The sequence below is a fragment of the Dermacentor variabilis genome, chromosome 9 (genome assembly GCF_050947875.1).
Source record: "Dermacentor variabilis isolate Ectoservices chromosome 9, ASM5094787v1, whole genome shotgun sequence".
NCBI lineage: Eukaryota > Metazoa > Arthropoda > Arachnida > Ixodida > Ixodidae > Dermacentor > Dermacentor variabilis.
This window is the reverse complement of record NC_134576.1, coordinates 110,075,299-110,101,105: the sequence shown is the minus strand read 5'-3', so window position 1 is coordinate 110,101,105 and position 25,807 is coordinate 110,075,299. Positions and strand designations below refer to the sequence as shown.

Sequence of the window (25,807 nt, the reverse complement as noted above, 5' to 3'; positions counted from 1 at the left end):
AGAAGAAACTTATGTGCAAAATTTAAATTCTTAATTTGTTTATTATAGACAGGGAGCAGCGCAATACGACAGGGTCCAAGAAAGAGACATACACAGCATTGCAACACATACACGTGTTAAAAAGAAATGTATGACTGACAGATTTAATTTGCACATAAAGAGGACAGATATAAAGTGACAGACTGGGAAACTTGAGGGGCTCTAGAGGAAGGCCAAAATGTGCAAGAGCTGTCAGAAACATGCTGTGAGTAAAGGGATCACGCTGCAAATGTATGGAAAACTTGACTCTCGTTTTGCAGCGACGTTTTACTTTATGTTTCCATCAGGCATGGCACTTCCCTGGAATGCCTCACTGTCATGCACATTCAGAGTTGTAACGGTATTGTGAGGTGTGAAAATAGAACAATGTTTTTGTGCTTGTTAGTCAAAACATAACAAACACAAGCAGGCAAGGTAAAAAATTACATAAATCCATTTATTTCTGCTGGAACATGCCATCGGGTAAACAGGCTGCCACAAACATCCGTCATGAACTTCTTACAGAGAATGAAAAGAGCTTCGATTTGTCACATAGAAGTGTAAAGCAGACTTTCTACATCTTAAATCCGAACTTGTTGGAATGATAATAATAAAGAGATCAACAAATGTAATGTAACAAGTGGTAGTGACTAGACTGAAAAGAATTGTTCATTATCGACCAATTCTTTCAGCTAGAATTATGTTTTTATGGACGATCTTGATTCACATATAATTTATTGTTGTGTTTGTCTCCAGGCACACATTGCATCATTCCAAACATACAGTACACTTCACACGTAAGCTCTTAGGTTACCATGACATTGCCTTGTGTCCCAAAAGCAGCGTTAATTAAGTGAATGAGAATTAAGGAAGAAACACTGCAGACATACGTTATTCATGAGCCGAACTTGTTGTAACTTTAGAATGAGTGGTTGTGTTGACCTTCAGCACGCAGAAGTCTCAAACAAGCAGGCTGCTTAACATGATGTGAGCTGTTTCGAAGTTCTAACAGTTTATTTTGCACAGGTCACGAAGTAAATTTTTTTTTGGTCTTGTTTCATCTATGAGTTGTTGACGAGTTGATTCATGAATTGAACAATCAACAGTACAACAGCCACAAAACAGGCTAAACTGAAGCATGAACTTGCAGAATGAATACAGGAACATGCAATGTCTACTTCGTCCCTAAATAAAAATTCAACTTTCGCGCTATTCTATATTTTTTTTCGTAGCTGCACAAAAATTGAGATTCAGGGCAACTTGCTGCAGGCAAAATTTCTTAATGACATTTATTTGAAGGGTACCAATAACTTTCCATCAAGCTCTACTATCACTGTGCGAGTGGTGACAACAATGAACTCGGGGGCCACCTTTCACACTTAATCGGCTGTAAAGTAAAATCTAGTACTAGGATAACAGGATATATTTAACAGCTGTGAAATGTAACGGCTCTTCTAGTCTGGAAGCACAAACACTGATTAGTAAATATAGATCCATGCTTCAGGATCTTCTAGGGCAGATCATCAGGTAAAGTGCATAACAGGAGTATTAATTTCAAAACAACCACAATTCAGTGATTCTTCTGTTACTCTGCAACTACTAGACAAAAACACTCGTTAATTCATCCAAGCTTAGCGATTCATCAATACACCTTTCACATCTACAGTGTTGTGCCTTTTCCAGCATAAGAATGAAATAAATGAATTTTTTGGGCTCAATGCCACTAGCATTTCATCGCATCGTCAAAATGTCTCCTAAATCACTCCAACAGAAACACTGAGTAATGGGACCTCTGATAGTTTTCATGCAACACATACATGCATAGTGCCATCACTAGAAACTAAGTAAACATGTAAGTATAAAATTGTACAAAAATAATTATGTCTTAAAACCGCAGTCAAACGAGAGGATAAGTGAATAACTTAGTATAAGCAATGCTAATTAGAGCTGTTAAAAAATCACCAAACAGATTCCAACCATCTCAAAAGTCGGCTAGCACATCTTCCGAGTACACAGGTTAGTGTAAAAAAGGCATTAACAACAGCAAGATAGCCATCTGTACAGCAGATTTCTATACAGGAAGTCCCACTGGTTATGTGTGGCCTGAAGATGACAAGCCATGTTAGCTCGGTCAGTTTACACAACAAGCACAGAGGATTAATAATTTCCTAGTTCTCCTCGCACCTCTTAAATGATGTTGCATTCAAAGTAGTCCTCCCATGTTTGCCTAGGTGTAATGCGCACACCAAGGCTCTTTTGTGACAATGACCATCTGGCACCACCATCAATTCAATGTCTCCTCCCAGACAGCAGGCCAGTGGTCTCTGGTGTTAGAAGACCTAGGAATTCTTAAAGAAAAAGGAAAAAAAGTTTAAAAGATAAAATGTTGGCCAGAAAGCCATTTTGTGATTTGTCAAACGAACAATGCGTCAAAATTATACCAACAGTGCAGATGACAAAGACAACTGAAGCAGACTACATAGCCTGCCCTGTCTACACTGTTTGTGTATTAACTCAAACCAAGTAACAGTATCATCACACACTTGTGTAGTGTACAGTTAACTTCTGTTAATTTGGCAACAGTTAACACAACCAACCTTTAATTCAACTGTGGTTGAAACTCCCAGATGGCATCCATGTTTTTTCAAGCATGTCCATATGACCAATGCATATCATTTTTTGGTATGCTCATTCTGACAACTCGTAATTCTGAGATAAGCATGGCAAACCTAATGCAATATCAATAACCAGTGTGATTTATATCTTAGAGCGAGTCTTCGGCTGTGGGTAGTTGAGGAAAGCAATAATATTCCTATACTAACTTTTACCAACTTTCTTTCTTTAATATAACGTACTCGTCATAGCCAAATGTAAAGGTGAACAAGGCATAATTGTCCACGATGTAGAATAGCGTTTAGGCTTTTCAGGGTCAGTTACAGCTTCTGAACAATGTAGACAAATAATTAGGTCCTGTGAAGGTCGAGTTCACAGATGACGTCTGTGTTTTGCACCCAATATGTCAAAAGGAATGGGAGGGTGACAGTCATATCAGAAAGAAATAGCCATAAGGTAACATATTTTTTTATTAGAGCCAGGTCAAGTACGGTTACAGATTTCAATGTGTTTAGCTAAAATATAACTGTGACGCTCTAGTTGGCAAAACCATGATCTGATTATGAGGCATGCCGTAGTGGGGGAGTTCGGATATATTGCGACTGCCTGGTGTTTTTTCATGTGCACTTAAATCCTAGTACACAAGCGTTTTTGCATTTCTTTTTGATGAGTTTTGCATCGAAATGTGGCCGCCATAGCCGAGAATGAGCCGGCGACCTTAATCTCGATATCACAATGCCATAGCCACTAAGCTACTGGCAAGTTAATGCTTGCCCTCTTAAAGTTTTCATAAATATTCAGACAAACAAAAATTTGTGCACTGTCACTTTCATTTTCTAATCAAAATTTCAAGAATATTCTGATATCCTTATTTCCATACTATAAACAGAAGACCGCAATTTACAGTTCTGATATGCAATTCTTAACAAAGGTAGCTTTTCATAGCAACAAGCAGGGGAATTCCTTAGTTCGAGGATTATCGGTGATGTAAAAACTTGCAAAACTGATTAATCAAGTACCCCCTTTTCTGGAGGGTGACAACTCTGTCATTTCAGTTCGGGTAGGGGTCTCGGGGTGCGGGACTTTTTTTGACATATTGATGACAACCGCTCATCAAGGAAGATGGGGATGCACTATTAATAAGGGTATTGCTCACCTTGGTTAACGAGTCCGCAATTGAAGTTCTTGAAGACGTGAAGCAATTCAATGTGGAGATAGACTCTCATGAGAATGCAGAAGCCACCTAAAAGAAGCAAAGTTGCACCAAGCATGTAAACTAGGGGCACACAAATACCAAATTTTCAATTTAAAAGCAAATTCGAATAATGAAAATGAAGTGCGAATCGAATATTCTTTTAATACAAATACTATTGGTTTTGCAAAATGCAATTTTTTTTTCACCAATCAGAGGTACGAAAAAAAAAAAGTTTATTGCACAGCAAATAATGTACAGCATCACACCTGCAGTTATTTCATGTTGTCATGTTGTCAACGGCAAGTGTCTCTTGCCATTGCCAGACAACGGCAAGACATTGCCCTCTGCGTTTGCACTTGGAGGCCTTCCCGATCTCTGAGGCTCATTGTTCTGCCGGGCCCACGTACCGCCGCGATTTCGCGATGAAAAGTGGAAGCACTACGTGTTAACCGATAAGTATGCAATAGGCTTGTACGGTTTATGCGGACACAAAATGCATTATGTTCAGTGGCCACTGAGTCAGGGATCTGACTTTACTACTTTTAAAACGAAACTACTGTTTAAGCGGGTACGGTTTAACAAGGTTCTACTGTACTATGACAAGCACTACTGCAGTGGTCCAACTAACAGCTGCATCCAATGTTTTACGTACCAGCCATTTAAATAATTTCGTACCCCGAGGAGGAACAAAGTGTTAACAAAAAAAGTCTCATAAGCAAGAAATCGATCTCCCACAGTCATCTCGAGTCAACACATTGACCAACAACAGCCCTGTCATACTGCACGCCAGCACATTTTCTGTGGAACGCACACATGTAAAATGCATCTGCAATTGTGCTTCCCTTGCTATACATGCACAGGAAATTTTATGTGAAGTGAATATGCGAATGCAAAAAAGCTCACCTGCAACAACATGCACGACGGGTATGTCAGCGATCTGAATGGTTTTGTTCGGAAACCTGGCACTGATCTGAAATGGAAGGATGAGAAACCTTGCACACATTGCGGCATACCACATCAACTTGCGCCTCGGTTCCGAACGCTGCAGTAACAATAGGATTTAAAAAGCAGATCTGCTCACACCAGTGCATACAGAGTCGTACACAGCTAATTACTGTTTTATCACCTAATCCTGTGCAATATTATCCAATATTAAGCAAAAGCTAGCCAGTCCTATCCAATCAAGTGGGAAGATGAAGCCATAGTGCTCCACCAGATCATGATATAGAACCACTATTAGTAACTATACCAGAGCCTCCTAACCATTATGCTTGACTAGTCATGCTGCCTGAAAGCTATGCGCACATCCAACAACACAAGAGTGCTAAAGGAGACCGTCATTGTTAATACTTGATAGCACTGAAAAACAAAGCAACAGTCACTGTAAACACCTGCTTGGTGTTTCAAATGCCCCAACGGCACTTAAAGAGTCACTAGACATTGTCTATTCATGCAGTCTACAAAACACATGTACTTGATTACTAATTCGTTCACAAAGAGTACACAGTGCAGTATTTATATCAAGCACAAATTAAATATTGATGGAAAGAAACAGCTATTTAGACATTTAACAGTAAATACTTGCATCACTCTCTCCCTCACAGATTACCAATTACATAATTACCCACAGCAAACAACAAACCAAGCAAAACCTTTCAGGTGTGATGGGGTCAAATACATTGTTGAGGTTCTACTTTTTATTTTATTATTTTTATTACTAAGAAACGCAAATAACAGAGCAACACTTTCCTCAATGGGGTTAGCAATCAACAGCCACTACCAACAGTGAGCCCACGTATTTAAGTTTCACATGAATCAACTAAACCTAAATCACCTAAACTAGTAGCCTTCATGATGCCCCTTAAAGCTTGTTCAAGTAAAGCTTTACGGTATTACATCTGCAATGTTATCACTCACCTCTAAAACAAGAAACAGTGGTGCTATCATGCTAAGTGCAACATATGTGTACACCATGATTGGACGTTCTTTTCTCACCTGTAACAGAGACGTCAAAGAAGCATGAAATCGAATTCTGGGGTTTCACACCCCAAAACAACACACAAGCTGTGAGAGGTGCCGAAGTGTTGGATTGATTTCAACCGTCTGGGGTTCTTTATTGTGCACCCTTCCACATCAAAAGGAACAACAATGCTGCTTGTGACAACCATGCAGAGAAACTACAGTGGACTCTCTTAAAACGGAACCTCAAGGGACTAGGGAAATAGCTTCCATTTATCAGGAGTTCCACTTACTGAGAGACAAAGCTGAATACAATTGCATGAATACAAAACCAACCAACCATGAGGATGGTGTTCCGTTTAAGAAGCAGTTCCTTTTAAGCGATTTCCGTTTATCGAGATTCCACCGTATCAAATTGTTCTCTTACTGTGCGCGCAGGACAGAGCACTTTTCTAAAATACTGGTGGAATTCGTAACCACTGTGTTTTGCATTTTGTAGAAACTTTTCAGCCTTGCTATTTGCCAATATTTGTAATTCTATTTTAAAGACACCTTTGTATTTTGTCTGCACTTTTCAACCTTGATCGTGTGCAGTGTGAAATATATGTGGGTGATGCCGCCCAGTCTGGCAAATAGATGCCTTTAGCTACATCTCCTGAGACTGCTGTATGTATGTATACTGTGCATGTAAAATTTAAAACGAATAAAAAATTATACAGGTCCGACACACTGTGGGAATCTATGTAAGCGAAGCTTTCTGTGCCGTTTGCTTTGACTGACAATAATTAGTGGTGATGTTGATGGTGAATGTTTAATTTCTTCAATGCTTGGTCCAACACGAGAGTGATGAGTTGGTGTTAAACATTAGCTTGCATGCACCGCTGCTGTTAGTCTGCGTAGTCCACAGAACACACAGGGGGAGGTGTCTGCTAGAGGTGTTGTTGTGCACCGTTCTTTATAGCCTCTGAGAGGGCATATTCATTGCCTCACATGGCGCATCGCATCGTGGCAGAAGTATTAAACTTGAATTGGATTATGGGCCTGTACATGCCAAAGCCACAATCCAATTATGAGGCACGCCGTAGTGGCGGACTCCGGATTAATTCTGACACCGTGTCTTTAACGCGTCCCTAAATCTGAGTGCACAAGTTTTTTATTTCACCCCCGTCGAAATGTGGCTTCTGTGGTCGGGATCAAACCCACGACCACGAGCAATGCTATAGCTGCGAAGCTACTGCCGTGGGCATGGAAGCGTTGATTTGACGTGTGCCCGCTTCCATAGTTTCGCCTAGACCCTACGGTGAGCTTTAATCTGGCTATGCTTCTACACACCCTGCACAAGTTGTCTGCTTGACATATTTGCATGACGTTTATTTTTTCAGAAAAAAATTAACTGACGATTACGATACTCTCTAATGTGAAATTGCCCTACTTGTGTTTTAAATTTGCGATATATTGGCTGGTGCGGATAATCTGTCTCGTGAGGCACGTTGCAAACGATGCGAAATGAGGCGCGACTGCCTCGCTAATCGGGAAAGACAGCGAGAGGCAACATGTGGGTATTGCGTGGGTGCAATTCACAGCAACTGCCGCAGACCAATCTCCCAGATGAGACACGCTACTCTGGCGCCATCTTGTAGCCATCATCGCCTCACTCCACTTTTCTTCTCACGTTTACACCATGCCCTTCTACTCCGCTTTCCTCCTCCCATCGTTTACCCCCGCTACACTCCGCGGTCGCTCTTTCATCCTTTGGTGCGCTCGTTCACTCAGTTATGCCAACATCGATGCTCACCGCAGGAACGGGTGCCTAAGAGCTGCCACTCCAATAGCAGAAACTTACTGTATTGTGCCTTGAACTTAAGTTTATCCTGTTTGCTTACAACCGCTGTCGTGTCCCCACATCATCTCCCCCTCCCCTGTATGGTAACTGCGAGCAATGAGTAGCAAGGCTGTTATTCACTTGTTTCATGACTGCCTTAGTTCCACCCATTCTCCTCTCTCTCTACCCAGCCTCCTCTCTGCTATTCCATCTAGCTTCCCTGTGCACTTGCACTTTAGTAGATAGGGAAACGCTGCAATTTCTGCAATGCTTCTGCGGGGTCACGGATAATTACAGCTGTCAAGAGGCTGATGTGGCGATGCCCAGGGATCTCCAGAGGGCACTGTGCGCATTCGATGCAGTACAAAGGTCCAAACGAGCTTTTAGCGTTGTCTTTCCTCTTTGCCGCACTCCCGTCATGTATACACATGCTGTGAACCACTCCTTAACGCTGTGCGGCGGCGGTGCAGCAGCAGCAGCAGCAGCAGCAGTGGGGAAGTTGAAGGAAGAGGCAAAAAAAGCTTCGCTTTAAAACATGTTCTTTGTCACTGTCTTTGCTACAGCACATAAAGGCAGTCACTCGCAACCATATTGGCCTGTCTCGACAACTGCCCACAGACAATCCTGGGGTGCCAGTTTATATGGTCATCACACCAGAAGTTGGTCAACGCGTTACTGAAGTTTTTACTTTCTTGTGGCCCATTAGAGAGACTTTGATCCTATTAGAGGCATACTAGAGGCGTTCTCCAACCCCTCTATATTTTTGAAGTGTTTGCTTTTTTCTTTGCTATTTTTTTCGTCTATCTTTCCCCCTTCACCTTGTCCCTAGTGTAGGGAAGCAAACCAGAAGCTTCTTTTTCATTTAGCCTCCATGCTTTTCCTATCTCATTTCTCTATCGCTCTCTAAAGCATGTGTAGATTTTTTGCATTGCACTCCCACAGAAACGCCACAACAGTGTCCGGAAATTGCATCCTCAACCTTGTTCAAACCTCAGAAGCGGAATGCTAGAACCACTGAGCCATTGTGCCACATGGTTAAAACAACATACACCATGTCAACCAATGCTTTTGCATCTCGAAAGCAGCAAAAAGAATGTTAAACAAATGCAAAGTGGGAGAAATCTGACTAATCTGATGTAGGCTTAACGAACATGCAGCTACTGTAACACGGCAGAACAAAATGGCAGCTCATGAGTGCTACAGCCTCAAGCATTCATATTTTTTATCAGTTTCCTAGACAATACAAGTCTTTCTTATTGCATGGTAATTGTCTTAACAAACAATGAATGAATGAATGAATGAATGAATGAATGAATGAATGAATGAATGAATGAATGAACACATACAATACTGGTTCCTTGTGGGCAGTCTGATGATGCATTATCGATTTAATAGTAAGTTATTGAGAAGTGATCTAACTCGCAATCCAGCAGCACAACACTGATGAAGTCGACAAACGAAAGCAACAAATAATGATAACCAAATCAAATGACTGAAACAGCATTCTCTTTAGCAGGATCATGAACTGTAGCGATGATATCTTGCTTCTGTGCAAATAAAAGATCTTTATAATACATATAGATTTTTTTTTTTTCTTCAGCTCAACTACATTTTTTCATAATGATGCACTTGTGCTTCCGAACGCTGGCTTTAGTAGAACTGATCAGGCGGGCTTCAATGAGCAATGATGACAACAACCACCACCACAGCAAACTATGCAACAGCGAGAACAATTTTGTCCGAAAGGAAAAAAAGATGTAGAGGATTCAGTAAAGCATCACAAGAACACATACCCCCATTGACCCAATCCACCACAGGGCGAGACTGTATGCAAGAATGATCGCCAGAGTCGTGAACTGCCACAAGGTGCTATTAACACCGGCATTCAGCACCAGGATCCCAAATATTGCCTGCGTAAAACAACAATCAAACATAGAATGTCATGTTCAGCAGCATAACATTGTAGCCATTAAGCCATTGTGATGCCTTAAATGAAAGAGGACAATCTTAAGTATACAGTTATTAAGAGTTCAGTCATTCCTTGCATGGAATGCACAGACATGCGCACCTTAGAATGTGAAAAATACTATTGTCGAAGCCTAAAAAATTTTTTTCAGTATTGTGAAGAATACTACAAAAGTGTTTTGTTGCTCAAGATGTTGACTGTTTATTCAGCAATCAGAAAACAGAAATATCAGCAGACAGAAATATTTAAAGTTTATTCATAAAATATTCATAGAAACGTTTTTTTTAAGCTTCTGCTTCCAACACAGCGAAGTGTCTTTGGCTTCCACTCCTCTGTAGTGCAGCTACAGCATATTTAATTAACAATCAAGACCATTGCCGCGCCGAGGCAGCCGAAATTTTGGCTACCATTACATTATGCTGTGGTAGTGGTGTTATGGCTAGGTTTGAACATTCATGAGAGTCTGAAAAATCCGGCTCTGCAAATTTTGTCAGTGGCGAATGTAGATTGATGTTCTTTTCAAACCAGTTTTGTCTTGAAAGCAAAAAGTGAAAATCAAAGTTATTGGTGTCACTACAACAACCATAAACAAGCTAAAAGAATTGAGTATTCTATAATGAAATCGTAAATGTTGGCAGATATCAATGGGGCTACTTACATATGACATGAACTCCAGCTTCAGCATGGCAAGAAACTTGCAGAACGATCTGTACATCTCTGGAGAAAAGAGAAAGAAATACACTCAAGCATTGCCTCACATTCCAGGACCAACATACAAAGCAAGTCAGTAGCACAGGGATTTTGTTTAAATACAGCTTGGGCATATGTAGAGGTGAAAGAAGTTAAAAATTTTCATGTAGATTCAACATGTCTGTACATGCTGAAATGTATATGATGCTGCTAATTATGCACTACAGTCAAACCCACTTATAACAATATTCAAGTGCCACGAAAATTCCATCGTTATAAGCGGTTTGCATGAAACAAAGCAAAATAGGGGGATAGCAGAGCTGTTGTGAGAAAACTACATATGGCAAGGAGGCCAGTACCCCTCCCCACCACCTTCAACCATCTGGCTGCTGATGGAGGAACTCGTTTAACTGTTTACCTCTGCTTCCTGCGCACTCCGATCTCATTTAACAAGCCGCGACTATCGGCTTTCAATAAAGACACTGCTATAATAACTGCACAGAGGGGTCACGGGCAGCAAATTGCTGTGGTGGCCGCAAAAGGTTCTTTTAAAAATGCGAGAAGGTTGCTGTGGCAGCCTTTCAGCTTGAGAAATCCAGAAGAAATGCTGGGGCAAGATCACCACACGTTTCTCACCACGTACTTCTCACTAGTTTTCACACACACACAAAAAAAAAAAAGAACCTTGTCCGTCAGCCTTGCTTGCTTTACGCAAAGCTTGCCGACATCCTTCTCCAAGGCATCCAGGTGCTCAACGTAGTGCGGTGGAAGGTCCTTCGTGAAAATGAAGCCCTGGAGGGACTAAATCATTCGCAGGGTCTCCTGCGAGGACAACGTTGAGGCAGCGTGCCCTACTGTGTCATTGCTTCTATCGCCGCCATCACTGTCGTTGTGACTATCCCATGCAAGCCTGTTTGCGACAATCACCTCACCAGGTTAGAAATTCTGCTGTTTCTAATGCACGTTCGCATGTAAAAATTCTCCGAGTCCTGAAGCATCCTCATTGACTGCAGACTACAGCTCTGGCACCACTTAGTCAGAGGCAGCTTGTGGGGATGCGCGACTCTCGCGCGTCCCCTGATATCTTGTTTTCCCGCATAGCTCCTGCAGTGCGGCTTCGCCGCGTGGCCTGGCGCCCACGGCGGTCGGAGTGGTACAAGCGCAGTGCGAGAGATGGCGCAAGTGTCGCGCTGCTGCGGGGTAACTTGGGTGCGGGCAAGGCAAGGCGCTCCTCTTTGGTTCGCGACAACAAGCAGTGCGGACGTGCCGTGCCGCTCGTGCGTCGATCCATGCTTCTGCGAGACCGTCTCGCGTGGCCGCCTTCGAACGCGCCACCGTTCGCGTGACTGTACACGCGAACGACTAGGCGTTGGGATCCAGCATGGGGTGAACATATTCGCTTGCTATCTGGTCGCGGTGAGTCGGACTTCCTAGATTTGTCGCGCACGCATCGGCATGTTTTGTGGATAGCAACTCGGCTAGCAGGCATTGATCTATGAAAGGTGCAATAAATGCCCTTGTGATTGTTTGCACTACTGTGCTGTCATTCCTTTGTCCCAAGAGCACGGAGGAGAACTCCACAAGCTTCACAGGCTTCGTATATCTCACCGCTGCCTTGGACAAAGCGCAGTTTCCTGAAGCAGTTCTACACTGCAGCAGTGCTTACTTCAGACCAGCACCAAACATAAACTGCACAGTCATCAAAAGAGTGATCTTCAAGTCTGGTTGCTCCCTGCTTGTCCGCGTGCCCATGTCCATCAACAAGACTAACTTATTCAGGACGCGGCAATGTTAACATGACCTTAACTTTGGCAATCATGCTGTTCATGGGCTGCAAGCCTGCCATTGCATTCGGTAGCAGGATAAAAAGTTACAGGCCTACGCGGCCTATGATCGCTCGATTTGTTGATCGAACTCCAAAATCCACTCACGAAAAAGTTCTTGCATCATTCATGCCTTGCGGTTGTGACAGTAGCATACCGGTATCTTGACAGCACTGCAGACGCAAGGAATTTTTTGATTTCCCAATGACAAATGCGAGCCACTTGTCGCTCCTGTTCATGTTGATGCACAAAAACAGTGAGGCGCAGCATGTGGTGTTTGCCGCCCTTACACATGTCTCCTTTCAGGGCATGTGTCCTGGACAGCAACATCTGGAAGAACAGTCCGGTTTCGTCGCCATAATATGCACCGGTGTCAAGTTAGTTGTCAAGAATCCAGGGCAGCGTTTTCTCCACCCACTTCTGCTTTGCCTCCATGTCAAGCAAAGCTCCCTCGCCCGTGGCGGCTTTGTAAGCAATGCCATGCCTCTCTTTAAGCGCTGTACCCAGCCTCCACCTGGCTGGAAGTGCACATCATTAATCAGCAGGGCAAACTGCTTCGCCTTTGTGGCCAGAATTGGCCCAGCGATGGGCAAGCTCATGGCAAGAGCACTGAGAAACTATTCGTAGAGGGCCTCTCCTACCTCCTTATAGGCACCTTGTCGAACGCGTTTGCACCTGTTGTTTACCAAGCAGTTTTCTTTGTCGAACTTCTCTGCGGAGTGGATAATTGTTGACACTGCCAACTGCAATAGTCCGTACTTCTTCACCAAGTCACACATTCCGTCTCTGAAGCCCTTCACAATACTGCACTTTGTTTCCAAATATATAGCAGTGCGCTTTCTTTTCACCAGCAACATTGTGCATTGCCGATGATTAGCAGGTGGATCAGCCATGTTCCGTTTCAGTGGTGAGTCAGACAAGGTGGAGAAACCAAGTGGCCAGGAATGACTTCGATGCAACCAACACAGATGAGCACGAGAGACTTAATCTGTTGGCAGAACTGTGCAGAATGAGGGGCCAGAGCACAAACTGGGAGTAGCACTGTCAGCGCAGGTGGCACAGTCCATTTGTGTTTCGGAGGGTGGCATGGCATAGAGCTATGGGCACAGCCGATGGACGTTCGAAGGGGTGGAAGGGTGACGGTAGAGAGGCGCATGAGGCTGGCAATGAGGAGAAGAATGGAAAATAGATTTTATTGTATGAGCATGTGGCGGCCATCAGGGCAGCGGGCGAGGGTGCAGCAGCTCGAATTTCTATTTTTCAAGTATTTCACGTTGCATTACCTTTCAGCATGAACACCCAGCAGCCAGACTTCGTCGCTGTAACCGATAATGCGGCATTGGGGCACTGTACTAAGCAGGTTATTTCACCACAGCAAACGTACAAAAGTTAATGGTGCAGCAGCTTCTCATTGTTGTAACCAACATATTGTTAAAACCGGTATCATTATAAGTGGGTTTCAACTGTACAACCAACGGCAATGTGTAACATTGTGTTTAATGACATGGCATTCAACATGTAATCCCATGCAATGTTTATAAACTACACTGTTCACAAGCTATGCCGAAATGCAACATCAAATCAGGCATATGCGCAGTGTGAAGGCAGTTTCACATGCAGTGGCTGGAGAGAAAAAATTTGTTGCTGCCGTGCACGTCCTGAGCGATTGTTGCAGGCAGCTTTCACGTGCGTCGGCGACGGCGCAATTTTCATCAGAGCGACGCCCAATCTGCTTTCAATGTATTCACCCCCTCTACTGTTACAATAAAACAACACGGAAGCCATTAATACATTTGAATGTTGCTACTCATTTAACTATAGAATATGCTGTAGGCTTTGTAGGCATCCTACATTTACGATTACTTATTGCTCAATTGCAGAGAAGCCAACACAGCACATTGTAAAATAGACGTCAGCAGAAAAGCCTCACTTCAAGGGCTCTTATTTAGATCTTGACAAAAGCGTTATTTAGCTCTCAGCTCGCTAAAAATTGTGCTGATCACAGCGACTTCACGGAACCCAGTCGCAGAGAGCTGTGACGATCACGGCAGTCACAGAGCGACGGAAATCGCTGTGTCACTGAGTGAAAACTGCACCATGTGAAACAGCCCTGAGATGTCGACGCAGTGATGTGAAGAGGACGAAGGCGGTGTGTGATGCTTGTCGAGAGAAAATTTGTGATGAGAGGTTTGTATGCACGGATAAGTATGGCACGTATCTAAATACACATTTAAGACTTCTATGCGCCTTGTCACAATGGAACATACTCATGCCACATACAGAATGGTGCAAGAATAGGGTAGCCCAAAATAAGAAATAACGTAGCGCACAGTGGCGCGCCAGGTTACACGAGGTGAAAGCCGATGCAGCCCTGTGGCTCGCCAAGCCCAAACCCGCAGCGGTCGGCACTTCTGCGAGATGCCAGGGCCCAATTTTGTACTGATGCCTTTCCTGATAGTAATGCCACTCTGTGCTTTTCGCATTCGTGAGTGGTCAAGAGGTCGAGGCCAATCGCAAACACGAAAAGCGCTGAAAGGAATTAGTGACACAAAGAGGCATCGCTACAAAATCGCGGCTCAGGCCCCCCACAACTTGACCTCGAGATGTCAAATGTGCTCAAATCCAAACCGCACAAGTACATGCCAGCATATCCTATGTGCGAAAAGTGCGATCGCATTAAACATGTTTAAGAACTTGCAATACTAATGCCACTCTGTGCTTTTCGCATTCGTGAGTGGTCAAGAGGTCGAGGCCGATCGCAAACACGAAAAGCGCTGAAAGGAATTAGTGCCACAAAGAGGCGTCGCTACGAAATCGCGGCTCAGGCCCCCCACAAATTGACCTCGAAATGTCAAATGTGCTAAAATCCAAACCGCACAAGTACATGCCAGCATATCCTATGTGCGAAAAGTGCAATCGCATTAAACATGTTTAAGAGCTTGCAATAGACTCAAGAGCTTTCTTTAGTGATGTGCACTAAATATGATGTGCAATAGACTGAAGAGCTTTCGCAGTGATGTGCAGAGTGCTGACCATAATTTTTCAGGCACTCAATGCAGCAGCAATAAATGCAAGAGCACTGCAATGGCTGTCACACACTCTTTCCTTTATCTCACTCCTTGATGTATCTGCTTCATCAAGTTTGCAGCTAAAATGGAACTGGGATACTACATGGCAGCGATGTTGTCTGCATTATTAATAAATCAAACCAAACCATGGGGTATAAAATCTCAAAGAGACACACAGGCTACATAGGGAACACCAGTGTGGAGTGGCCTGCTTTCAAACTTCCTAACGTTCTTGAATACACAAAAAAATCGACGTACACAAGCTTTTTTTTAAATTCTGCCCCCATTATAATGGGGGGCAGAATTGTAATGGCAGCTGGGAATCGAGCCCACGACCTTGGGCTCAGCACTGGTACGCCATAGTCACAGAGCCACTGTGGCGGATTTGTCTACTAAGCAACAATAACGTTTATTAGAGTGCAGTACCAAGTGTTACATTGAATGATCCAGACCATAAAAGGTAATCTTACAGCAAAATTTTAGCAAGAACAGAGAAACACTAAGTGCTTTTTTTCTTTTTCTTCTTCATCTCTCTATTTTGTATGTTTGTGGGAAAATGCAGGTCTCTTTATGTTTCATGCATTATTGCCCTACGGTCTCTCTACGGGCTCAGGAGTTGTAACGGAGGTATATTTTGAGTGTAATTTGAGTGTAGATTTAGCATAACATAATAAACCCATGTATCTATGCTTGGTATTCAAAGACTGGATATGTTATTGCGCAAGGCTACATTATAGCTCAATCAAAGGTGCCTGCAGTAAATGTACAGAAATCAAGCCCGTTACTCTATTTCTTTTTTCACACCTTCTGAACTGTCTTTTGCACTGCAACAAACTCCTTTTGCATGCTTTCTAAAGGAGTCTTCTGCACTGCTCTAGCACAAATACAGCAAATAGTGTACTGTTATTATACCCGAGTGAAAAAAAGAACACAACAGGAAAAGGAAGGCCTCACCTATCATTCCTTCAGCGACTCCGACAAGCACAAATTCTGTCCAAGTCGGGTGAAACACAGCCTTGATGGCAAGGATTGCTGATATGCTTGTCAGCGTTGCGGACACTAGCGCTCGATACTGAAAAAAAAAATTTAAAAATAAAAAATTCATCTGCGCCACAGGTTGTCCGAAACACACTGCACAGGTAATTGCAGTCCCTTTGGGGTGCGAAGATTGCGCCAGACTCATTTCAAGAAAAAGTGACACAGCCAAGGAGGCATTAACCAATAATAATTCTCATCATCTTGCAGTGTAGTATATGTCAGACATTGTGAACAAATACAAACAAGCTTCATGCAAAAACCACAGGTGGTAACACAGTACGATTATTAGCGTTTCTCTTTTTATAGCAGTAATTATATTATGCATTTGTGCTCTGTTTTTTAGGGGAGGAGGGGGTTTGATAATGTGATATCAAACTTGCACTGCTACTATTTACCTGCTAAAGAAATAAAAATTTTTTTTTTTTCAATTGTATGACCTGTGTTTATCAGAGTGTCGAAGCATAATACCAGTAATAGTGTTCAGTCTTAGTGTTTCATTATTCATTAATAAACTTGTCAGCTACTAAGTACTGTATTCTAAGATATCTTGTTCTGCTACCATGTATTCATTAGATTAGCACACACTTTTTTACCCACTTGTACACCACACCCGTACTCCACTTAAACTACTCCAGATTGTATCCTTGACTTCTTTTGCATCTACTGTTTTGTGCAGGAAAATTTTTTTGCCCTGCTAGCAAGAATTCCTTATGGAATCGGCAGTCTGTTTGAATAAATATGCAAATAACTATCAGACATGTCAAAGCAAACAATGAGGCTCGCACGACTATGCTCAGCAAGGATTTGTGGGATCGAAAGAAAATGCCAGTGCAGAAGACAGTACAGGCAGCTTGCCATCATCACGTACGGCGAATGAAATAACAGTAATGCAGCACGCAATAAGGTCAGTAATTAAAAAATTGAATTCAGGGGTTTTATTCAAAGAACTCACAACCTGATTATGAGGCACACTGTAGTAGGGGAATCCGGATTAATTCTGACCACCTGAGGATCTTTAACATGCATGCACCCGAAGCATGGCGCACGGGTGTTTCTGCATTTTACTGCTATCAAAATGCAACCGCTGCGATTTGATCCCCCAACGTCAGGCTTAGCCGCACAATGCCATAGCTGTTAAGCCACCGCAGCGGGTAACAAGGTCAGTAAGTCCATGAGAAAAATAAAAGGCAACTGTACAAGGAGTAATAACAATACTGACATATACTTCATATGGTACATTTTATGGACGGTGCCAGTATATCATTAAGGATAGCATGGTCAACACTAAATAGCTGGCAAATACAGAAACTTCAAGCTTTGCCACAAGTGTGGGCGATAGTTGAAATAGGCATCACAATAAACAAAAATTATTACGAAGTGACGGGTGATAAGGCTGCCTACTTACTTGCCGCAAGCAGCATGAAAGCAGTGTGGCCGATAACACAATGTGCTAGCAATATTCATTATTTTACTTATTTTGATTAGAGGTTTCTTATTTCCAGAGTGAATTCTGGCTAACACATGCCTTCCAATCGTAATTACAAGTTTCTATAGCAAACATTTCAATGAAAACTTTGGTTAAGATACACATATGCAAAGTGATTAGTACAAAGCAAGCATCCTGTGGGATAAGTTTGATATATTTAGGATATAATGTAAATGACAAAATGCAACAGAAGCTATTTTCACCCTGTAATGTGAGCACAATTTTCGTGATTGAATATTTCAATATGTTTGACGTAATAGTTCTGCGGAAACCCGCAAGGTGGAGAGAAGCAATTAAAGCAAAATGAGACATCCACCCCCAATGGCAGCAATGGCTACATTTGCGTGGATCTCTCATTTTCCCTTAATTAATTTCAAGATGTTACAGAAACATGACTGAAGTTACAATTTAAACTTGACATCAAGCTTGACGAAAGAAGCGGTACCCACAAGGTACCGCTTCTTTGGAGTCTTTGGGTTTGGGGTCTTGTGATGCAAGGGCCAGATATGGCCAAAGAGTGCCAAGCAAGTTAAGATTAACTTACATTCTTTAAGTCAGCTCTATCTGAAAAAAATAATGTATGGGCGAGTGGTCTGCTTACTGTATTGAGACAGGAGCCTTATCTAATAACTGCTGTTTGGAAAACAAACAGCCCTTACCATAACAAGCAAAGAGTCATGACAGCCTCCAGAGATAACTTGATGAACAGTTCAGTTTTATGTCCCGTTTGGTACTGCCTGCACAGTTGTATGTGCCAAGATAGGAAACTAAAAGCAATAGCACCAATGAAAATTATGATGTTTAAAAGTGTCACAAGCATTTTCAAACACTTCTGATTTGACCTGTGTTGCCAGTTTGAACAATATGTGCAAAACGTATTAGCAAAAGCTTAGCAAAACAAGGCGGATGGCTGGGTGTTTAGTCTCAGAGTCAGCACATCATCATACACTGAGTTTCCTGCTTTATTTTTTTGCGATGTTTACATCAGGCAAATTTTTTAGGTTGTTTGACAGGTGCTTTCCAAGTGTGGTAGATACAAAATAGTTGGTGTTCTCATATATGATGTTCCTGAAAAGGGTTCTCGCATGGAGCGTACCCAGACCTTACCGACCTCGCCGAAGAATTCACAATTCTTAAACCGTTCCGCGACAGCACACTTTTCAGTAATGTGATGAAGCAAGGAATGTGCGAAACTGAATTTTTTACGAACAGAATGAATTGGTGCGTAAAGGGAATACGGATTGCTGCACAGATGATAACACATTCAACACAACGAGCAAAGATTCATGATGGTCTTCATGGACAATCTGCTTGGTGACCAATTTAGTCATGAATGGCACCTGGTCGGGCGAAATTCCTTACCATAAGGAGCAGAGAGCTGCCGTCATTTCCGCACACAAGGTACTCTGTGACACTGTACACGGACGCCAGCACCATGCAGGCTACGTGCAGTGCTAACTCGTATTGGTGCTCCAAAAGGACCCCGGAGATGCCGAACCATGCTCCAAATGCTGTCGATCGAGAAGAAAAACAAATTGGCAAACTCAAGCCATTCATCTGGCCCAGAACTCGACTACACCAACAGCGACGGCCCCCAACTCTCTCCAAAAACCCCAAACTTTACACATCTACAGTGCTGTTGACGTAGGATGGACACTATGGCTAGTTGGTTCAACACTCGTAACGCACATCCAGCACGCGTGAGAGTTTTACGTCTTTCTTTATTCTGCACCCTTTGCACTGCTGTACCACTCCTAATGCTGCACTTTATGCAAGCTTCTCCAATTGTATGAGGTACTGAAAACATGATTATGACAATAACAGCGGCCCGATTGTGATCAAATCAAATTACTGGGTTCAACACTCTAAAGCAACTCGTGGGTTATGAGATGCCACAGAGGGGAGGTCTCCAAATTATTTTTGCCTCCTAGGATTCCTCAATGTGGACTTAATCCCAACTAGATGACAATTTCTGCATTAGGTTCTCATCAAAGTAAGGCCATGACGGCTAAGACCCCCCGGCAGGTGAATGCCAAGAAGAGGCCGAGTATTGTGTTAAGCAGCAGAAAGCCGTGGCCTCATTGCATATGCACAAGTTATGAAAATATTTGCAGGCAGCAAGAGAAGACGGAACAAAATTAGACATGTGCCCATACTGGGATCAACATCCATTTGGAAAGACATATAACTTACACACACCAGGTGAATGCACAAACAGCCAAATTTGTATCTTCAACTAGTGTACATATATTGGTGTGTCTTTTCAAATAAAGTTGTTGTTAGCCTTGTCTGTCTCTTTCTGTCGTCTCTAGGCGTTCTCATAGAGATGCACTAACAAGCTCACTATACAGCACTTCTGTTAGGCACAAGTTCTTCCCTGCATTTACGCTACCTTCTGGTGCATCAAATTTTTGGTTGCACTAAAAAAGAAAGAAAGAAAGCCCAAATCACTGCTACAGGAGAACAAATGTCCAGTGACGCTTATCTTAACAATGTTTTCCTTTCGCGACTAAAGGTGCCTGGCCTAAACCTATCAATCAGCACCGCCTTCGCAATGCCGTTTATGCATGCAACACAAGGGTATCAACTGACCCACGGCAAGGAGAACGATGACATCGAAGGCAAACGGGTTGTAGGGCTGCACCACAAGCTCACTGCTTTCAATCGTGGTGGTGTTGATGGGCATGATGAGCGTTTCTTGCGCTGACTTGATGAGCAGTGGGAGGCCCATGCCGAGTTGAACAAACACGTTGACGACATTGCAGAAGAGCAGCAGCAGCTCGTGCCAGGTGTACTTAAGGAACAGCACACTCTGCAGTTGAAAGGGAAGGGCCGTATTAATGTAAACAAATGTGTCACATACTTTCTTTTACACACGCGGTGATTATAAGGTGTATCTTTATTTGCCTGCTGCCCCCACTTTGCAAGTGGTGGCTGAAGCTGCCTTGCCAAGTACACATATACAACTTGGGTCACTCGGAATTCGCCCGAATACAGAATTCACGACACTGGGTATGGGCAAATGAGCATGTTCCACTGGGTGCGCGAATGTTCTTGACCAGAACGGACATGCGCAGCAGGGTAGGTGCCTGAATAGACAAGCTGAACAAGAGGCAAGAAGTGAATGAGTCGGTAAAAAACGGGTGGAGAAGTAGGCAACAAAAGCAGCTGGGCGTGGAAGCAAAGTGAAAGGATCAAAATGGCGCCAGACAGTACATTGAATGCGGAGCACTGAGCTAACAGAAGTCAATAAGAAAGATAAGTGAAGTGAGGACATTTCAGTAAACACTAAAGTAAGTTTGGCTTATTACCGATCCACAGATGTGCATGTAATCTACCAATCTTTTTTTTTTTTCAATCATAACAGTACCTTTATCAAAAATCACATGTGGCAGATAGCACAACCCTAATGACCGAAATAAGCCACTCGAGGCAGCAGACGCTGAAGTAGTACTGACACATTTTTTGCTTCAATTAATCAAATGAAGGTCAAAGAAAATACCAAGGCAAGCATCAGAGCAGTCTAAATATTTGCCTATAATACTTATGTTTTCAAACAGTTTCAGTTGTGGTATCCAGGAGATCGATGCTTATGACGACTTTCTACATTGGTCCACTTTGTTCCTGCAATCGCAGCAGCTGCCTCCGAAAGTGCAAGTGATTCCTTATACATATAAGTCATTATCAGTAGTTGGAACAAGAAGTGTTGCTGGAGCCAAGATTTTGAAAAGGAGGCTTTTCTTCAAGGCGACAACTGCTTTCCTTGGCGGCACATTTATGTACCTGTAGCTCACTGTCTTCCACCCTCAATGGGGGAGCAGGAGGATAATTAGCCGGTGAGCGGTATGGGGTAACCAATGTCAAGAGAGAGAGAGAGAGAGAGAGAGAGAGAGAGAGAGAGAGAGAGAGAGAGAGAGAGAGACAGACAGACAGACAGACAGACAGACAGACAGACAGACAGACAGACAGACAGACAGACAGACAGACAGACAGACAGACAGACAGACAGACAGACAGACAGACAGACAGACAGACAGACAGACAGACAGACAGACAGACAGACAGACAGACAGACAGACAGACAGACAGACAGACAGACAGACAGACAGACAGACAGACAGACAGACAGACAGACAGACAGACAGACAGACAGACAGACAGACAGACAGACAGACAGACAGACAGACAGACAGACAGACAGACAGACAGACAGACAGACAGACAGACAGACAGACAGACAGACAGACAGACAGACAGACAGACAGACAGACAGACAGACAGACAGACAGACAGACAGACAGACAGACAGACAGACAGACAGACAGACAGACAGACAGACAGACAGACAGACAGACAGACAGACAGACAGACAGACAGACAGACAGACAGACAGACAGACAGACAGACAGACAGACAGACAGACAGACAGACAGACAGACAGACAGACAGACAGACAGACAGACAGACAGACAGACAGACAGACAGACAGACAGACAGACAGACAGACAGACAGACAGACAGACAGACAGACAGACAGACAGACAGACAGACAGACAGACAGACAGACAGACAGACAGACAGACAGACAGACAGACAGACAGACAGACAGACAGACAGACAGACAGACAGACAGACAGACAGACAGACAGACAGACAGACAGACAGACAGACAGACAGACAGACAGACAGACAGACAGACAGACAGACAGACAGACAGACAGACAGACAGACAGACAGACAGACAGACAGACAGACAGACAGACAGACAGACAGACAGACAGACAGACAGACAGACAGACAGACAGACAGACAGACAGACAGACAGACAGACAGACAGACAGACAGACAGACAGACAGACAGACAGACAGACAGACAGACAGACAGACAGACAGACAGACAGACAGACAGACAGACAGACAGACAGACAGACAGACAGACAGACAGACAGACAGACAGACAGACAGACAGACAGACAGACAGACAGACAGACAGACAGACAGACAGACAGACAGACAGACAGACAGACAGACAGACAGACAGACAGACAGACAGACAGACAGACAGACAGACAGACAGACAGACAGACAGACAGACAGACAGACAGACAGACAGACAGACAGACAGACAGACAGACAGACAGACAGACAGACAGACAGACAGACAGACAGACAGACAGACAGACAGACAGACAGACAGACAGACAGACAGACAGACAGACAGACAGACAGACAGACAGACAGACAGACAGACAGACAGACAGACAGACAGACAGACAGACAGACAGACAGACAGACAGACAGACAGACAGACAGACAGACAGACAGACAGACAGACAGACAGACAGACAGACAGACAGACAGACAGACAGACAGACAGACAGACAGACAGACAGACAGACAGACAGACAGACAGACAGACAGACAGACAGACAGACAGACAGACAGACAGACAGACAGACAGACAGACAGACAGACAGACAGACAGACAGACAGACAGACAGACAGACAGACAGACAGACAGACAGACAGACAGACAGACAGACAGACAGACAGACAGACAGACAGACAGACAGACAGACAGACAGACAGACAGACAGACAGAAGATGGTAGAAGGCTGGAAATAAAAGGGCAGGGACAAAGGGAAGCTTAGAGATATGACCAAAACAGGGAACAACGTGGTACTGGTGCTTGGTTCTTTCCAGGTATGCAAGTAATAACCGAAAACAAAAAATAATTGCACATCAAGAACATTGTCTAAAAGCATAACCTAAGCATAGTTTTTTTCAGTGCCTTGTCGGTTGTCAAACATCTGCAATATGATCAGTAAAGGTAGAAAATCAACTGTTCAAAGAATCCCAAGGTAGAATACACCGAGTGCGCGCAAGGAAGGCGTAGTATTACAAATTTTTATCAGGTTTGCGAAAGGGTGTACATATGGCAGATGGGCCAGTGTCATAACGAAAGAGCACGAGAACATAACTTGAATGTGGAGAATCAGCCCAGTCGGCACTAGCCAACCATTGTACGAGGTGCCAATGCACGCTGCTGCTGAAGCAAACAATGTTTCTGAGAAAATCCCTCGATAAACTGAAGAGCAAAATACACCAGATACCAGAAACTTACTTTATCAGTCAGGCAGGGGAAAGTGTGTAAGCACAACTTTTATAGCCATCCAGGATAAAGAGATTAACCTCCTGCAAGATAATGCTGGTGGAAGTGATGACGATGTACGTGCATACGTATAAAGCCACAGTTGATGTTTCAATAAAACCACATCTGGAAGTAGCACATCGTCCTCTGTGTTAGTGTTATTCGTGTGTGTTCGCAGTTCACTGCTTTTGTGCTAATTAATACCAGTCTCAGCAAGCACCAATTGGCACAAGTCAAGATTCTGTCGCCTAAGACACATACCAGATTGTGTGCGCAGGTCTCATACATACATAATGCGGCTTCATTCTGAACAAAATTATGACAATTTTATGAACAAGACAAGCATCAATACACATATTTGCACCCTAAGGATATGATGAGAATGAATCTCATGGTAAATGTGCTTAACATATGCACTCGAGTCAACCTTCAATTCTTTGACACGCAATGTATATGTAACACCTAGTGAAAGGCGTTACATATACATTGCTACTTTACTAGAATGTAGATGCATCTCAGCAGCAAAACAGTTCTCTGTACACCATTTTCTTGCATACTGCCACGCCCAGTGAGGAAATACAATCGAATATGCATGAAAAGCATAAGTTGCATTTGACGAATAAGCTGCAAGTACACAGGTTTGCTTGCTTTTGCGTTCCTTTTCAGAATGGCCTTGTTTGGCCTCGTTAATGCAACGAATACCAGACAAGGTAATTACTCATCTTAATAGTTACCCACCAACCGGCATGGGCGTGCCCGCCCTCGTTACCTTAAGCAATACGTCTTCTAATCACCTGACATACGCTATCGCTATTTACATATGCGCTGCATAAGAAAAAAAAAACGTAAAATAACCGTGACGTTTCATACAGCACCGTTAAAATTAAGTTTACCGTTAATTTTCCGCTGTTCTTACTGCAACTTTGCAGCTTTATTTCCACTACAAACGAATGCGCAGTATAAAGCACAACGCCTTAACAGCAAAACGGAAGCATATTCGTATACAAATTATGTAGTTAACACATTGCCGTTAAACTATACTAGGCTTGCAGTATTTTATTATTCATTCCGTTCACCGCGCAGCGCGTATCAACCAGGATGGCAAGTAGGCATCAGTAGCGTACGCAACAATAATTTTCTAAACCACGTTAACACCTCCCGGATGATACGCCGTTTTAAGCCCGTTCAAACTTTCGTGAGTCGGTCTCTTTTCGACACAAGTTCCACGAATTCCTTAGTCCTACGACTTCGAAAAGCTAGGAAGGCTTAAGACGCACAGCATGTTTCTCTATAGCACGACGCCGGTTGCTCTATCAAGAGCGCGAACACATCAACAAGTGTCCAATCAAATCAGCTACTATCAATCGACGATGCTTAAGTTTTATCTCGGGTGGACCGATGTTTACTTACGCCACGGTAGTGCCTTGTATAAGAGCCTGAATTGTCGTATGCTGGCAAGAAGTCTACGCGAGGCATTTCCGCCTCTTATCGCCATGCACATAACTACTGTCATCGGAGAACTCGCATGCGTGGTGTACTGCCTACGCTAGTGGGAAGCACGTGCTTTCTTGTTTTGTTCGTGTTTCGCACCTTCATATCTCTCTCCACGCTCCACGCCTTCTCTCATGATGATGACACCTATGTCAAACATGTCCAAAACATGGCGACCGTGACGTCATAGTGTTTTTTTTTTTTGCTCACAGTATTTTAGAAGCACAGCCTTCGAGGTCAGTTTTTATTAGTCTGAGAGAGCCGTCGAGACGGTTGTTTTCGGCTCCCGCTGTACATCAAAAGCACGGTCTTCGAGATTTCTTTCCATTCGTCCGAGAGAGCCGTCACGAGGCGTGTGCGGTCTAGCGCCCACGGCACCGCGGTTGAAGGGGAGACAAGGTCTAAAAAAATTTAAATAATTGAAGGGTTTCGCGTACCAAGACCACACCTATATAGTACTTTGGAGGTATGCGGTACACTTGGTGAC

At 43.4% G+C, this 25,807-nt stretch overlaps 1 protein-coding gene across 1 annotated transcript; it reads right to left on the bottom strand.

Annotated features, from left to right (window-relative positions):
- Nucleotides 1–454: 454 nt before the first annotated feature.
- On the bottom strand, nucleotides 455–25,427 carry LOC142557280 (uncharacterized). The gene is made up of 10 exons (XM_075668997.1): nucleotides 25,240–25,427; nucleotides 20,271–20,490; nucleotides 19,041–19,189; nucleotides 16,109–16,226; nucleotides 10,232–10,290; nucleotides 9,401–9,517; nucleotides 5,744–5,821; nucleotides 4,730–4,796; nucleotides 3,788–3,874; nucleotides 455–2,366 (listed from the first exon to the last, which is right to left on the bottom strand). Exons 1-10 carry the CDS (start codon nucleotides 25,303–25,305, stop codon nucleotides 2,308–2,310), a joined length of 1,020 nt encoding a protein of 339 aa, XP_075525112.1. The 5' UTR covers nucleotides 25,306–25,427; the 3' UTR covers nucleotides 455–2,307.
- Nucleotides 25,428–25,807: the final 380 nt, after the last annotated feature.